A 15,487-nucleotide genomic window follows, 5' to 3' on the forward strand; every position below is an offset into this window, starting at 1 on the left:
AATCACACAGTAACAATAATGGCGATTGAATGAAAGAACAAATCTAAAATCATTGATAATACCATGTCGAATCTGATTTCAATCGTCATGCATAATATTATTTCGTTGGTTCCCCAGATCTCATAACTCTCATCTCACCCTCATCTCAGCTCTTCTGATACACACTCCTACTCTTTAATAATGTCATCTCTTCTAAGCATCACAAGACCCACAAAGCGAGATAGCCGAAGCAATGATTATGACTCAGACGTCGATATGAAAGACGCGATGTCAGAGTATCAAGATGAGGGCAGCAAAGACAACACGTCAGTAGTTACTCCAGGTGAGTTGGTGACTGAAGATCCAACCTGGATGAAAGGTCACGGCACATATTCTTTAGAGAACCAGACGTATTCCTCAGTAGCAGGTAATGTTTTGCGTCTTAACAGACTCTTGAGTGTGATACCAATTCGTGGACGTTATGAAGCTGAGACAGGTGATTACATCATTGGAAGAATAACTGAGGTAGGCCAGAAAAGGTGGAAAGTTGATATTGGTTGCAAACAAGACGCTATATTGATGCTTGGTTCAGTGAACCTTCCGGGTGGTATTTTACGAAGAAAATCAGAGAGTGATGAGCTACAGATGAGAAATTTCTTGAAAGAAGGTGACCTACTCAATGCAGAGGTGCAGAGTGTCTACAGCAATGGCCAAGCAGCTTTACACACGAGATCTTTGAGATATGGAAAGCTCAGAAACGGAGTCCTTCTCAAAGTTCCGTCCAGTTTAATCATAAGGCAGAAAAATCACTCGTGGAACTTACCGGGAAACGTTAGCGTCATCATTGGAGTCAACGGATTTATATGGTTAAGCAAGACTTCCAGCACATCAACAGCTCCATCCGTTAATGCCTCGACCAACAGTGCTCAGAGCGCATTGGCCTCTAAAGGTGGCTACAAGCCAGGAGAAGGAAGCGTCTCCATCACAAGACTCGAAGAAGAGAGCTCGTGGGAGATCTACAGTGATAAGAACGATGAAATCAGTGCAAGCATAAGAGGTACAATCTCAAGATACCATAATGTTATCAAAGCCATGAGTGCTTGCGAGTTGGGAATCACCGAGAAGAGAATTTGCATGGGCTATGATGCCAGTATGATGTATGCTGACACTAGCATGTTGATCGAACGTGAGGCACAGGAGATCATATGCCAAGATATCATTGATTCAGAAAAGATGCGAGGAGATTAGAGTTGAGTGGATGCATGTAACTATATACGTTATTTTTGTTTCGACCTCATTAAAATGATCAGCGACATTAGCTGGACGACGTTGACCGATAATCGACCTGTGTAAGTTTTGGAGACCTTGTAGGTTCGAGCTGGGGAATAGCTGTAACTACTATGATGTGAAATAAAGTGGAGCGAGTGAATATGAAGAGTTGGAGCCGAAATCAGATAAGCTTCCGACGTTTGAAGTAGAATTTGTAGTAAAAGAGTTGAATTAACCCCAAGGATCCAATAGTGAACAAGAGAAGGGTAGATGTCTTAATGTAGTTCTCAAAAATTTCCTCGTTCAAGTCTCGTAACCTTCTTTCATGAAGCTTCAAGTTTTGAACGATTTTGAGAGAGGCGTCGAGCTCCTCGCTGACTTCGTTTAACAGATTCTCTAACTTTTTGACTGCAGATTCGAAGTTTTCCTCGGAGAAGTCAAAGTCGGTCTCGATGTCATCACTTTCAAGGAAGTGGCTGAAATATTTGGCATACTTTTTGTAGTTTGTCTTTTTGAGCGCAGTAAGGCTTTTGATATCCACGTTGATGATGAGTTCACGGGGCTGTTTTTGGAAACTCCACGATTTGTCGAGGTAAATATTATCGAAGCAGATATGCACATAAGTTTTGTCAGGCACTGATGGCAAAAGGTCGATGCCCTCTTGGGGCTTTTTCTCACGATGGAAGTCTAGTAGACGTTTCCAGTGGTGATCTTGACCAGAAAGCTGGTAGTCCAAATTTGTGAACATAACCATTTGGTTGTGCTCCAAGTCCTCCAAAAACCGTAGTGTGTTCTTCTGAGAGTCGAACACATTGAGATTAAGCAACTGAGAATTGAGCTTGTCACCAGCCTTAATAGTGACAGTGATGATATCATCCTTAGAAGTAAGGTAACTGACACAGTTAGCCAAGTTCAGAGGAGACGAATAACGTTTCTTGTCACCAATAAGAACCGGAGGAATAGACAAGCCGATGGCCAAGACAGCAGGAAGATATGCCAATAAACAAACAAGCAAGGCATGGGCACGAAACATGTCTAACAGCGATTTTGGGTTTTGCAGAATAAGTTGGCAGAAAACAGAACGCGATGAGACCGCAAGAGAGAAAACGAAGGACAGAAGTAATTAAAAAAACCAAAGAATAAGAACAAGGGGAGCTAGGGGTGGCCGCTGCAGAACAATGGCGGGAAATTGCGCCGAAAGCAGCTGGGGAAGCTTGTAGGTCCTGGTCGCTGACTACTAAAGAAAACTAGTAGGAAGAAAGGGTTTGCATATGGGCGAGCCCTTACTATGTTGTATACGTGTTACTGCATCGGGCATTGGGGATGAGAACAGTGGGTTCCATTCAATAAACGCAAAGGAGATGATATTTAGGAGACAGGCTTGCGAAAAAAAAAAGAGGGCCAGCAAGTATAGGAGAATAAAGAAGAAGAAAATTAAGTATTAACCTCAACATGTCTTTTTGTGAGCTTTTGATGTGAATAAAGATAGAACCTAGAAGCTGGCGGCTGACCTCTTAAACTACACGTAGTGCATGCAAATGTTCCATGCGTCGGACACTTGGGGCCAAATGGACTCTAACCTCAAGGGTCCTGGGCAAAAGGGGAATTCCAGACGGAAGGAAATCATTTATATAATCGGGGCAAAAAAAATCCCGCTTTCAAAGTCCCAATCTAGCTTCTCTAGTCGGTCAGTAAAGTTCTCTTGCAGTTACATGAACAGTGTTTGTGACCTCTTGGCATGCATGTGGATATTTGGACCAATCGAAACTTCGGTGGGCCGCCATTCCCCAAATAACAGGAAGAATATCGAGCGACCAGCGGTTTTTTTTTTTTTTTTTTTTTTTGGATTTCTTCGAGTTCCTCAGTTTAAATTGATTCATAAGGAGTTTTTACGAAATTGCGCGATACCTGGTCATCATTTTGTGATCCGGGATCAGTGCGGCGGTTGTATTTCGCTGAATGAAGTACCGGCGTAATGCGAGTTTCACCCTCACAGTGACGACGCCTAAATCGGTCAACAAAAGCATCTCCCCCGAATTTGAGAATCAAACATTGTTTAAATTATTGTGAATTTTACGAATGTGCCAATATCAACATTCCAGAGGTGGTCTTCATAAAGCTCGTTCGTTTCTGGATCAAGCCACCGCCGCACATTGATGATGCATACACAGTCAGGGCTACGAAAGCTACAATGTGGAGAGGATAGAATGGGGGTGGGTTGCAAACCTGAGTTTCGCCGGAGCCAATAATAGCAGCACCCCCTAAAAAAATTCCCGAAATTATAACTTCGCGCAAATTCACATTATTCGTTTCGCCAGTATTCTTGCGGTCAGCCTTGAAGCAACCTGGTTCCCTTACTCTACTCTGCTTTATGGCTGTGCATAGCAAGATACGACCCGCACGTGAGGATACCAGTTCTCTCAACTAACACTACAAAACACAACTTCCCCCACAGAAATACAGTCGTGAACAATCACATCAATGTCTTCCCAGCTCAGTGCCTCCTTATTCAGGCTCAAGCTTCTCGACGCATTGAGAGCCGACGATGAAAGTAAAGTAAAGACCTTGTTCAGCGATCTTTCCGAAGTGGAAGCGACCGTCGACACCACCGAGCTCATCAAGTTGAAGGAAACCATCCTCCATTATGCCGTGCAAGTGGCTCCATTGTCGCTTATCCAGGCGCTTGTAGCCAATCCAGTCTATGGTGTAGACATCAATGCTCAGGATGCAGATGGAAACACCCCATTGCACTTGGCGGTTGCCGCCAATCGCTTCAATGTGGTGAAATACTTGATGAGCTTGCCCCTGATCAATGACACGGTGGTCAATGCCGAGGGCAAGCAGCCTGTGGAACTTACTAAGGACTCGAACGTTGCCCAGTTGATGCAATTTGAGAGAGCGAAGTTTGTAGAGAAGGCTGCTACCGAGTTGCGGCAATATTTCAGCAAGCGCGATTTTGATAACTTAGAAAATCTCTTGGTCAACAATCCAAGAGCGGCAGAGCTTTTGGACATTAATGGTGCTGATCCAGAAACTGGCAACACAGTCCTCCACGAGTTCATCCGCAAGGAGGATTTGCAGATGTGCGAGTGGATTCTCAAACACGGAGGTGATCCTTTTAAAAGAGATAAGAAGGGGAAGCTTCCCTTAGATTTGGTTGCTCATAGAAGCGACCCCATTAGAAAGCTCTTGAAGTCTGTCAGTAAGGACCAAAATATGCTAGATCCTGCTGGAAACAGCAACAGTGGCTTGGGAAGCGCTCCGACCTACAAAGGCTACTTGAAGAAGTGGACGAATTTCGCTTCGGGTTACAAATTGCGCTATTTCATCTTAGATCAGTTCGGAATCCTCTCGTACTACACTAATCAAGGAGACACGATAAACGCATGCAGAGGCTCATTGAATCTCGGGTACGCTTTCCTACACTTGGATTCATCAGAGAAGTTGAAGTTTGAAATTATAGGTAAGAATGGTATCAAATGGCACCTCAAGGCTAATCATCCTATGGAGACAAACAGATGGGTCTGGACCCTCCAGAATGCCATCACTGCTGCTAAAGACAGAATCAAGCGTTCGAACAGTCAGAGTAATGTATCAAGAAAATCGCTGGATGTCAGCAAAGCTTCAAGAAGAGACGACACTAGCGCCCTTGAGGAGGAAAAGGGCGAAAAAGAGAAGAGGAGTCGTCTCCTCAGTGTTCCAGGAAGAAGACGGCTGCACAGAAAAAGCGCAAGTCAAGTGTCTGTATCGTCTTTTACAAACTCTGACGCTGAGGACAACCACTCAATTGCTTCAATTGACACAAGTCCCATACACAACAAGGTCAAGAACCTTTCAAAGATCAATGAAACTGGTGCAAACGCTGCTAATTCGAGGGTTAGTTTCGACCTGATCCCAGGTGGAGAGGACTTTGACTTTGATCTCGATGAGAGCATTATGTCTGATTCAGACTCTGTTGGCGAGACGAAGGACGATGACATTACACAGGAGAACATCCAAGCAATTTGCAGGTCTGTTTTGTTCGAAATTGAGAGTCTTAGAGATCTCTTTAAGGTTTTGGGCTCATCTAAGCTTGATGAAAACGAAGTCCAGGAGACTGAGAGAATCGGCAGTGAGACCTTCAACAACGTCAAAGCAATGATTGAGAAATACCTGAGATTAGCGCAAGCTCGCGACGCTCGCCTCTTGAAACAAATTGAGAGACAAAAGGAAGTCAACAAATTGTGGGAGAATTCAATCCGTCAATTGGAGGATGAAATGCAAAAGCAACAACACACTTTGGCTCAATACGATGATAACAAGGTGAAGTTGCGCAAACTTTTAGAGTCTAGAGGTTTCTCATCATCCCTGGGTGTCAAAGAGAATTACAATATTAACTCCGCCGAGGTGCCAAATACACCTGAGGAAGAGTCGAAACCTGTTGATAATTCATCCATTCTCGAGGAAATTTTCCATGATTCTGATGAGGAGTTTTTTGACGCTGACGACTTCGATGATGCCACCGATGTTCCACAACAAGCTCCTGTAGTTGCAGCTATTTCAAATGACAAAGAGCAGCCCGAAATTGCCGAGCCAAAGATTGAAGAAACGATGACAGAGAGCCAAGTCCTCATGCAAAAGACTTTAGTTGACCAGGAATCATTTTTGGGATATGAGAACCCCCCAAGATCCAGACTTGCCATGGATTCAGATGATAGACCAAAGGTGGGATTGTGGGGTATTTTAAAGTCTATGATCGGTAAAGATATGACCAAAATGACTTTACCTGTTTCTTTCAACGAATGTACGTCTTTGCTTCAGCGTTTGGCTGAGGATATCGAGTATAACGACTTGCTTTCTCGTGCAGCTGCAATTGATGACTCGACTTTGAGAATGGTGTATGTTACAGCATTTGCTGCATCAGAATATGCCTCTACTATTGACAGAATTGCCAAGCCCTTCAATCCCCTCCTCGGAGAAACATTTGAGTACTGCCGTAAAGACCAAGATTTTAGATTGGTTTCAGAACAAGTGAGTCACCATCCTCCGATTAGTGCATGTTGCGCACAGTCTGTGAAGTGGGATTACTACGGAGAAAATGCAGTTGACTCTCAGTTCCGTGGAAGATCTTTTGACTTTAAGCATTTAGGTAAAATGTTCTGCGCCATTAGGCCGGATAAGGGTGCGCTTAGCAAGGACGGTTCTCGCGTAGAAGAAGAGCTCTACAGTTGGAAGAAGGTCAATACATCCGTTGTCGGTATTATGCTTGGTAATCCTACCGTGGACAACTATGGTACAATGGAGGTTACCAACCATACTACAGGCGATATCGTTAGAGTTGACATGAAACAACGTGGATGGAAGGCTTCTTCTGCATATCAATTATCTGGTGTTGTGTCAGATGCGAAGGGAAACAATAGATGGGCTATTGGAGGCCACTGGAATTCGAAGATTTTCGCCAAGAAGATCAGTGGAAGCGGAGAGTTGGACAAAAAGAGACGCGAGTCTTTGATAGACACGGTTGAAGACAGCTCCTCTGATCCATACAGTGGATCTAAATTCCTTGTATGGCAAGCAGCACCACGCCCTAAAGTTCCATTTAACTTGACTCAATTCGCCATCACATTGAACGAGATTAATGATAACCTCAAGCCTTGGTTGCCACCTACAGACACACGTCTCAGACCTGATCAAAGGGCCATGGAGGACGGAAGATACGACGAGGCCTCAGAAGAGAAGCACAGAGTTGAAGAGAAGCAAAGAGCAGCTAGAAAGAAACGTGAGATCAACCGTGAAGCGTACAAACCAAACTGGTTCATCAAACTGAAGCATCCAGTGACGAACGACTCGTACTGGAAGTTCAAGGGCGACTACTGGGAGAAGAGAAAGAACAAGCAATTAGCTGGTTGCGGCGATATATTTTAGCCACTCAATTCAATCTAATACATTACTATTTACCATACGAATTACGCATACAAAATTTTATCACTCTCTATTAACAAATTCCCAAGTAAATACGGGGTATACGTTTCTGCAGGTCCAGATCCTATCTACCTCATCCCTCGCTTTTGGGTGCAAATTACAACCTAGAAAAGTAATTTCCACCAACCATGGCGAGAAAGAAGGGATCAAAGACCTCCGGTCTTGAAGATTCCGAGTCAGCAATAACTCCGATCCTTGAGATCAGTCAATCTGAGCCTCTCTTCACAGCAGCAGCCCACCCCTCTAAACCAATAATAGCTACTGGTCTAGGCACCGGCCATGTTTTCTGCTATTCGTATGACGATGAGGAGCTTCAGGAAATTGTCGATAATAAAAGAGCTGCTTTTCTCAAGAAAAACGACTCGGATGACGTTCGTGTATCGTTGTTGAAGAAGAAATGGTGGGTGAATGAGAAGGATCATTCAAATATGGGAAGCGATTCTCCAGTCACAATTAATTGGAAAACAAAGAGACATAAAGGCTCTTGTCGGTCTGTCACCTTTGACGTGCTAGAGAACTCTGTAGGAGAGCATCTTTACTCCGTCGGGACTGATCATATGATTAAGAAAGCCATGACCGAAACAGGAAAAGTTGTGGCCAAAACAGACTTTTCATCGCATTTAGGTGAAGAAAAAGCAGACGAAGTGACGACAGTGGCAGCTTCAACGACACATCCGTTTTTGCTTGCTGGAACCGAAGATGGTAATGTACTCGTTTTTGACAGCAATAAGTTATCGTCGCCGGAATTGAAGTTCCGCTGCGATAAGATGCACGAAGATGCTGTTAGCAAGATCTTGCCCATGCCTGCTATCTCAGCATACCACTATTTGTCTTTGGGCTCCACTGTCCTCTCGCATATTGACATTCGTAAGGGTATAATCACACAATCCGATGATCAGTCAGACGAGCTACTATCCATGTGCTATCCCACAGAGTACATGTACGAAAAGAAAAATGATACAGTGATTGTAGGTCACGGAGAGGGTATTGTCACCTTATGGAAGAACTCGACTAACTGCTTCATGGACCAGCTTTCCCGTGTCAAGGTCAATAAAAACGCCTCTATTGACACTCTTATTGCACCAATGAATGCAGGCGACCCAAATTTGCTAGATTCCATTTGGTGTGGAGACAGTGACGGATTGATTCATAGAATCAACTACAAACGTGGAAAAGTGGTTGAGAGAAGAGCGCATTCTTATCTGTCGTCAAAAATGGGTTTGACCGATGAGGTGAGTGGACTCGACATTGATTATCAATATCGCTTGATCAGTTCTGGAATGGAAAGTCTTAAGATCTGGTCAGCTCAGACAGAGGAGGATCTCAAAAACGAGTCCAATTCGGAAGACGATAGTGATAGTGATAGTGATAGCGATAGTGACTTAGACTCCGATATGTCTGACTCAGATGATGGCAAATTTGGAGGAGTCCCTGGCTCTGGTTCGGACGATGACGCGTTTGCTGGCAAAAAATCCTCCAAGAAAATGGATTCTGAAGATGAGAGCGACCAGGAGGGAGAGGAAGATAATGAATCTGATGACGATGACACAAATGGTGAAACGACCAAGAAAGTTGCATACTCGACGAGCTTCTCCAAGCCCAAGCGAAAGATGATCAACTTGAACAAGAAATCCGTCGACGGGGCCGAAGGTGAGAAATCTTCCGAGAATAAGAAGCGGAAACTTAAGCAAGTTGCAAAGTCGATCCCGAACAACGGTATCGCAAGGTTCGACGGACTCTAGTGCCTTTGCAGCGGTAATTGATAAAAGAGACTGAATTTGTAGAACAGACTCAAATTGAAATGCATCCAAATTATAACTTTTGTGTGAAACTTACGTTCATCAGATAAAGCAGCTTCATGTCTCAAAACGACCATCTATATCTCAAATCTTGAAATAAGATAGGGAAAAAAAAAATTAGATGTGAAGTGTATTGAAAATCGCATAGAAAATATTGTACCCAACAAACTTTCGTCTCTGAAGAATTTCAATATTTGGTCCACGGAGATATTCTGTTATCAGCATATCCCAGATCTATCATCTGGCACACTATCTCCACTACCAAGAACTACATACCATAGATACCAGCAAATCTCAATTGGCACACCCTCACACAAGTCACAGACTTCATTTGCATAGATTGCGCATAGATAGCCCGCAATATTGATTTCGTTCAATTGTTTTTCTCGTTTTCTCGAGTACTGGCCCAAATAGATTAGATCAACTGCTAAACCAACTATACCCCCAACCCAACGGACCATAGCTTGCATGCGATGGAGATACCGAGAGTGTTCACTATTGAAAATGTTCTTTTAAGTAGGCGAGGCCAGTATAGGAGAGGCACCCTCATCCTCTCCAAATACCATATGATCTTCTCCTTTGTTCCCGAGGGAGTGGACCAAAAGCCCAAGGAGATCTGGATATGTTATCCAATCATAGAGAAGATCGCCAAGGCTCGTGGAGGATCATGGGCTGCGCCAGTTGTATCTAGTGGAATGGAATGGCCGAGCTTGCTGCCGCCTGTGGACTCAGAATTCGACCGTTTCTCCGCCTCCAATATCCGGATTTTCTGCAAAGACTTCACGTACTACCTGTTTGACTTTTTGAACGATTTGATCTGCTCTGATGTATACTTGAAATTGAGTCTGCTTATCATGGCCCCAAAGATAAAGCCCAGTATACGAGAGTTCTATGCGTTCGACTACAAAGCAAATGTGTTGGAATCAAGATTGCAGACCCTGGGGAAAGACTTGTACGATGCCAAGAAGGAGTATAGGCGACAAAATTTATTGGTTGACGATGCGAACTCTCCCTGGCGTCTTTCTAAGATTAATGAGGGCTACCGCTTTAGTGCTTCTTACCCTGACTGTTTCATTGTCCCAGCATCCATTTCAGAGAGCGTTCTCCAGCACGCGGGTAAATTTCGTTCGAAGCAGAGAATTCCGGCCGTTGTTTATAAGCACCGCGCTGGAGAAAACGGAAATGTCATCGCACGGTGCTCTCAGCCATTGGTAGGTCTTAACTACCTGAACCGTTCACTTCAAGATGAAAAGCTCATTTACGAAATCTTCAATACGCAGAACGAAGAGCGTATGAACAACCTTGAGGAAGATTCAGAATATCGTGAGCAACCGCAGAGAAATCTTATCGTAGATCTTAGGCCAATAACAAACGCTATGGCTCAACATGCTCTTGGAGCGGGAACTGAGATCGTTGACAACTATAGAGGAAAGAGCAAAAAGGACAAAGATTCCAAGAGTCTGGGTGAACAGGGATCTATGCAATGCCAACAAGTTGAGAAGATCTTCTGCAACATAGACAATATCCATGTGATGAGGGACTCTTTGAACAAATTGAACACAGTTCTTAGTGATCTTGACAAATTTCCGAGCGCTTCTTCTGACACTATAGAGAACTTCTTTCCTCTACTCCAACAATCGTTGACTAAAACGCAATGGCTACATCGACTCTCACTCATCCTCCAATCAGTTGATCGAATTGCTAAGTCAGTGCACTTGAATAATACTAATGTCTTGATCCATTGTTCCGATGGATGGGATAGAACATCACAGGTTTCTGCCTTGACTCAACTTTGTCTTGATCCATTTTATAGGACAATGGAGGGGTTCATGGTCTTGATCGAAAAGGAGTGGCTTAGCTTTGGTTTCAAATTTGCTACCAGAAGCGACCATGGAGGGTGTATTGGTGCGGTAATGCCAAACACACTAAAGGAGCAGAAGCCTGACCCTATCGCAGCAGATTCGGAATCAGCGCTGCTACAAAGTTCTATTGTCAACTCTTCTCCAAGTATTCCGTTGATCAATGAAAGCACAAAAGCTGCGTTTTCGTCATTTTTCCTGAAAGCGGCGCACCACATAAAAACGACCGCTTCCAATGCAAAATCGACCATGTCTATGGATGCCAATGGCGAGCAGACATACTTCAATACATATGGAGGAAGTAACGAGCGATCGCCCATCTTTCACCAGTTTCTTGACTGCGTGTATCAAATTTACAGGCAAAACCCAACCAAATTTGAATTCAATAGCCGGTTCCTAAAACGCTTGTTCTATCATTCCTACTCATGTCAATATGGAACGTTTTTGTGCAACTCAGAGAAGGAATACAGGGTGGATGAGAAGATTAAAGACGACACAGTTTCTGCATGGGACTATTTCTTGTCTCGGAGATCAGAATTCAATAACCTGTCTTATGTAAAGCCCTCTAGCTCGGAAGTTATCTTTCCAAATTTCACGGAGATCAAGTGGTGGTGTGAGCTTTATGGAAGGTCAGAGGAGGAGATGAATGGCATGTCTAATTCACTCGAACGCAAGTTTGCGCAGATGAAATTGAAACAGAACACTGTGGCGCCTGTATCAAATGAGACCAGCTTGGCTCTGCTTGATGGCTCAGAGGTGATTGGCACTAGTCCATCCACGAATGCATCACCTGTTGCACCGCAATAGTCATAAAATCATTCACTTCAAGGTATACTGTTGAAAATACTCAATCATATATTTTGCAAAAAATTTTAGCATTTCTGAATATCTAGCTCTACTGATCACAATCTTATTCATTGATGGAGAAGACCCTTATCATTTTAAGTCAACTTCGAGGAAATTACAAAAAACCAAGTAGGTATTTTTGCAGATAAATATCGAGAATCCCAATTTAAAAGTACATTATTTTCAGTTTTAATATTTCATGCACCAATTTCCACTCTTTTTGTATCTCCTCGGGAATAGCCACACTTCCCCAGTTTCTCCACATTTCATGTGCGACTCGTAGTATTTATCTACATTCACCCTCATCGAACCCAAGTACTAGCAGGGCAAAAAAAAATAGGAAAACTGGCCCAGATCACATAAGCCAATAAAGAATATCCAAATGGTCTTAACAGCAGAACGGCTCGTCAAATTGGCCTACAAATACCCCAGTCTCTACAACAACTGGTATGTATTGGCATCCTCGGCACTCGCGGTGGTGAACCAACCACAAGAAATCGGGAAAGTGTTCCACTTCGCGTTGCGGCAACAGCTCTTGGAGTCTTCTGTTTCGGATAAGCCATTGTTGACGGACCCCTTCATGTTAAAGTTGGCAGAAGACTCCATTGCCTCCGCTGTAAAGTACGATGAGTTCACTGCAATTGGAGTGAACTTGCCGGATATCTTGATTCCGTACACTTATCACGATAAGCTCCCGCTCACGTACAAGTACAATCGGAGTGAGGATATTTACGCGGCCCAAAGCGCCGTCGCCAATAGAATAAGGGAAGCACTCTTAAAAGTTGCGCCTATCGCTGGTCTCCCAAGGTCGATCAATGCGTTGACTGCACTCAAGAAGGTTACGCCAAATAGTATACGACCCGAGCAAAAACCCAAGAGACCTTGCGTGTTGACGCCAGGACATGTGAGATCGTCGGACTTGGTGCAAGAGGACTTCGCTGGAACGAGGTTCGAAAGTGACGAGATCCCAACGTGTGACACATTGGAGGGGCCCGTGAGCTTGCTGTCGGTAAATAGCGAGACCGTGTTGAATAACACGGTGCGGGGCCTGGACCTCTGGCAGGCAATTTATGGCAAGATCGGCAACAGGGTCAAGAACCAGATGTTCAATGCATATCCTGATCTATGGCAATATGCCTACAACAATGTATACGGGCCGATTTTGAGCTTCACCGACATTGTTTCGGCCAAGGAGACCTCGTTTGTGGTGATCTCGGCATTGATCCCACAAGACGTTAATCCCACACTTAAAGGGCACTTGAAAGGCGCATTGAACCAGGGGGCGTCCAAAGAGGAAATTGAAAGTGTGCGTTGTTTGACGTTTGATATATGTGACTGGAGTGGAAATGTTTCCTGGAAGAACGGGAAGGAGAGTGTGGCCAAATTGTAGGAGCAGGTGTATGAAGGGACCACTACAAATTATGATAATACAATGTGATTTATATTCGATACATAAGAGAACACAGGACAATTGTCCCGAGGAACGAAATGAAGAGGCATGCGTATGGAGCCCTATTGTCTAAGATCTCGGCTACTCCAGCTACAAACGGATTCTGCTTTGTCTCTGGATCAAGTAGGCCTGCAAACCACAGAAAACAAAGAATCCCAAGTACACGAAGACTGCGCCGAAGATGGTCTGAGCCACCTGGTCTCCATCTTCCGGATCGTTGATAGAACCCATCATGGACTCGTGACCGATCTTAAAGAGGTAGCCAATCACAGACAAGATGACGACGGCAAATGCCGATAAGACCGTACAGAAGTACGCTTTTCCCGTGGAGACAACAGGCTTCATTGTGTTTCTAGATGTGAAGAGGTTGTAGGTGGACTTGGTGGAGGGGTGTTCTATGCCGGCCGCGATAAAGGTAATTTGAGTTGTGAATACTTGGATCACGAGCATGGAGGGTTTATGAGATTACAGACTCAAAAATAAGATAGCGTCAAAATTTTTAGGACTAGAGGATAAGTTTCCTGTTTTTGGAATAGTATTCTTGTAAATTATATCTATGTCTTTGATGCTTGAGATGTCTATGTGAGTGAGTGTAGGTAAAATAGAAACAAACGGTTTTCGATGAGATTTGTCTATCTCAGGTTACTTTCTTGTTTCTGATCCAACTTCTAAACTCTTATGGCCTAAGCGCCGTGGTGAGCATGGACTCTGGTCTTGTATACCTCAGCTTGCTTCTTTACAAAGCCAACTGTCATAACACCAATTACTGCGGTGACAGAAACCAACATTGCATTGATTGGAAGCGGGTTCATCTTGAAAGTGGTATGCGTGAGCTTGTCCAAAGTGGATTGGAAGTAGTTGACGACACCCGAGATGCAGATGATGGAGCCATAAACAGTACCAAACGTATCGAAACCGAACACCTTGGCACAGAAATCAGAAATGGCGGTATAGAAAAATGGGCGATACACTACGAACAACGAAATGTTCATGATTCCAGTGTAGAAATTAGGAATGAGTCCAAGAACACCAATCAGAAGAGAAACACCCAACAAAACGGTCAACACCGCGACGGTAGAGCAGTAATCCAAAAACAAACCGATGAATGGGATAGCAACAATGCCACCAAGAGGCAAGAAAATGTCGAAAATCCGGTTCAAAACAAGACTTTGCGAAAGCGAGTTCAACATGTATGAGTATTGAGTTCCGATGGTGGCCACAAAGTAGTTCAACCTAAGCATTTGGATTGTGCTAAAGAAACACATCAAAAAGAACCATGGGGTCAAAATTTGGTAATGAGCAGAGTATCCATGCAAGATACCAAAGATACCCCCTGAGTGTTGGACCAAAAACTCTTCTCCTTCTGAAGCGTAAGGCTGCTTCAAAGCATCGCCGATCGAGTCGCGGCGTGCAGGGGCATGATTGATGTCCTCTTCGCGAGCCAATAATGCGTCATTTTCAGTAGCGGAGCTATGGGTCAATTCTGCAGCGTCATCAGAGCACAAAGTCGTTTCTGGACCAGTCTTGTATGAATCTGATGGCATCCAGAAGATTTGAGCGACAGTAATAAATACTGGCACAGCCAAGTACAATTTGAAGAATTTGTCGAGAGTGAAGCTATCATTCGAAGCCTTGTAAAAGACGCGGTACACCAAAAACACGGCAGAGGAAGCATCAAATGCACCTGTAATAATTGCAAGTATAGTACCACTCTTTTCTGGGAATGCATTGGACAATTGGAAAGATGACATGTAGGCAAATGGTCCACCAAGAGCCATAGAGGCGTACCCAATTAGGTAGGGGTCCAAAATAGGGAACTGAGCTGTGATTTCTTTGCCGTAAATGAAAACGAAACACGCGAGGTAGAGAAAAAATGCTCCGATGAGACCACAAACCTTTGGACCGTAATTGTCCAAGCAACTGCCGATGGCCAATGCAGAGACATTGGTGACCATGGCGCCTACAGTGAACATCATATTCAATTTCAAGTCCTGGTCGGTACATTTAGCCAGGCTCGCTTTGGAAATATCGACCAAGCTTCCCAACGCGGTCGCAGTCACACCAGAGAACTTCGATGGATCCATCACGAATCTACCCCAAGTATCAGCAGCAGACACGGTACCATTGATGGAGATATCACAAACGAATTCATAGACCTTTTCCTTGATAAGCACAGGCTTCAAAGCGGCAAAACCAAAAATGGGACCTCCCGACAAGAGACACCAGAATACGGCACTGGCACACTGCAAGAGCCGTTTATTTGTTGAGACTTCCGGCGACAACATGACGTTAGAATCTAAAAAGTTCGATAAGGAAAGTGTCGC

The 15,487-nt window shown here is 44.0% G+C and overlaps 8 protein-coding genes across 8 annotated transcripts; 5 read left to right on the top strand and 3 right to left on the bottom strand.

Annotated features, from left to right (window-relative positions):
- Positions 1-180: 180 nt before the first annotated feature.
- On the top strand, positions 181-1,227 carry PUMCH_002261 (uncharacterized protein; the record flags this gene model as incomplete). The annotated part of the gene is made up of 1 exon (XM_063021275.1): positions 181-1,227. The coding sequence occupies one exon, from the start codon at positions 181-183 to the stop codon at positions 1,225-1,227; it is 1,047 nt and encodes a 348-aa protein (XP_062877345.1).
- A 202-nt stretch (positions 1,228-1,429) lies between these two features.
- Positions 1,430-2,281, bottom strand: PUMCH_002262 (uncharacterized protein; the record flags this gene model as incomplete). Its single annotated transcript, XM_063021276.1, has 1 exon — positions 1,430-2,281. The coding sequence occupies one exon, from the start codon at positions 2,279-2,281 to the stop codon at positions 1,430-1,432; it is 852 nt and encodes a 283-aa protein (XP_062877346.1).
- Positions 2,282-3,729: 1,448 nt separating this feature from the next.
- PUMCH_002263 (uncharacterized protein) lies at positions 3,730-7,152 on the top strand (the record flags this gene model as incomplete). Its single annotated transcript, XM_063021277.1, has 1 exon — positions 3,730-7,152. One exon carries the CDS (start codon positions 3,730-3,732, stop codon positions 7,150-7,152), a length of 3,423 nt encoding a protein of 1,140 aa, XP_062877347.1.
- Positions 7,153-7,337: 185 nt separating this feature from the next.
- PUMCH_002264 (uncharacterized protein) lies at positions 7,338-8,951 on the top strand (the record flags this gene model as incomplete). Its single annotated transcript, XM_063021278.1, has 1 exon — positions 7,338-8,951. One exon carries the CDS (start codon positions 7,338-7,340, stop codon positions 8,949-8,951), a length of 1,614 nt encoding a protein of 537 aa, XP_062877348.1.
- Positions 8,952-9,481: 530 nt separating this feature from the next.
- Positions 9,482-11,674, top strand: PUMCH_002265 (uncharacterized protein; the record flags this gene model as incomplete). Its single annotated transcript, XM_063021279.1, has 1 exon — positions 9,482-11,674. The coding sequence occupies one exon, from the start codon at positions 9,482-9,484 to the stop codon at positions 11,672-11,674; it is 2,193 nt and encodes a 730-aa protein (XP_062877349.1).
- A 421-nt stretch (positions 11,675-12,095) lies between these two features.
- PUMCH_002266 (uncharacterized protein) lies at positions 12,096-13,103 on the top strand (the record flags this gene model as incomplete). The annotated part of the gene is made up of 1 exon (XM_063021280.1): positions 12,096-13,103. One exon carries the CDS (start codon positions 12,096-12,098, stop codon positions 13,101-13,103), a length of 1,008 nt encoding a protein of 335 aa, XP_062877350.1.
- A 150-nt stretch (positions 13,104-13,253) lies between these two features.
- On the bottom strand, positions 13,254-13,508 carry PUMCH_002267 (uncharacterized protein; the record flags this gene model as incomplete). Its single annotated transcript, XM_063021281.1, has 1 exon — positions 13,254-13,508. One exon carries the CDS (start codon positions 13,506-13,508, stop codon positions 13,254-13,256), a length of 255 nt encoding a protein of 84 aa, XP_062877351.1.
- A 338-nt stretch (positions 13,509-13,846) lies between these two features.
- Positions 13,847-15,448, bottom strand: PUMCH_002268 (uncharacterized protein; the record flags this gene model as incomplete). The annotated part of the gene is made up of 1 exon (XM_063021282.1): positions 13,847-15,448. One exon carries the CDS (start codon positions 15,446-15,448, stop codon positions 13,847-13,849), a length of 1,602 nt encoding a protein of 533 aa, XP_062877352.1.
- Positions 15,449-15,487: the final 39 nt, after the last annotated feature.

Source organism: Australozyma saopauloensis, chromosome 3, assembly GCF_035610405.1.
Source record: "Australozyma saopauloensis chromosome 3, complete sequence".
In the NCBI taxonomy this organism is placed as follows: Eukaryota; Fungi; Ascomycota; class Pichiomycetes; order Serinales; family Metschnikowiaceae; genus Australozyma; species Australozyma saopauloensis.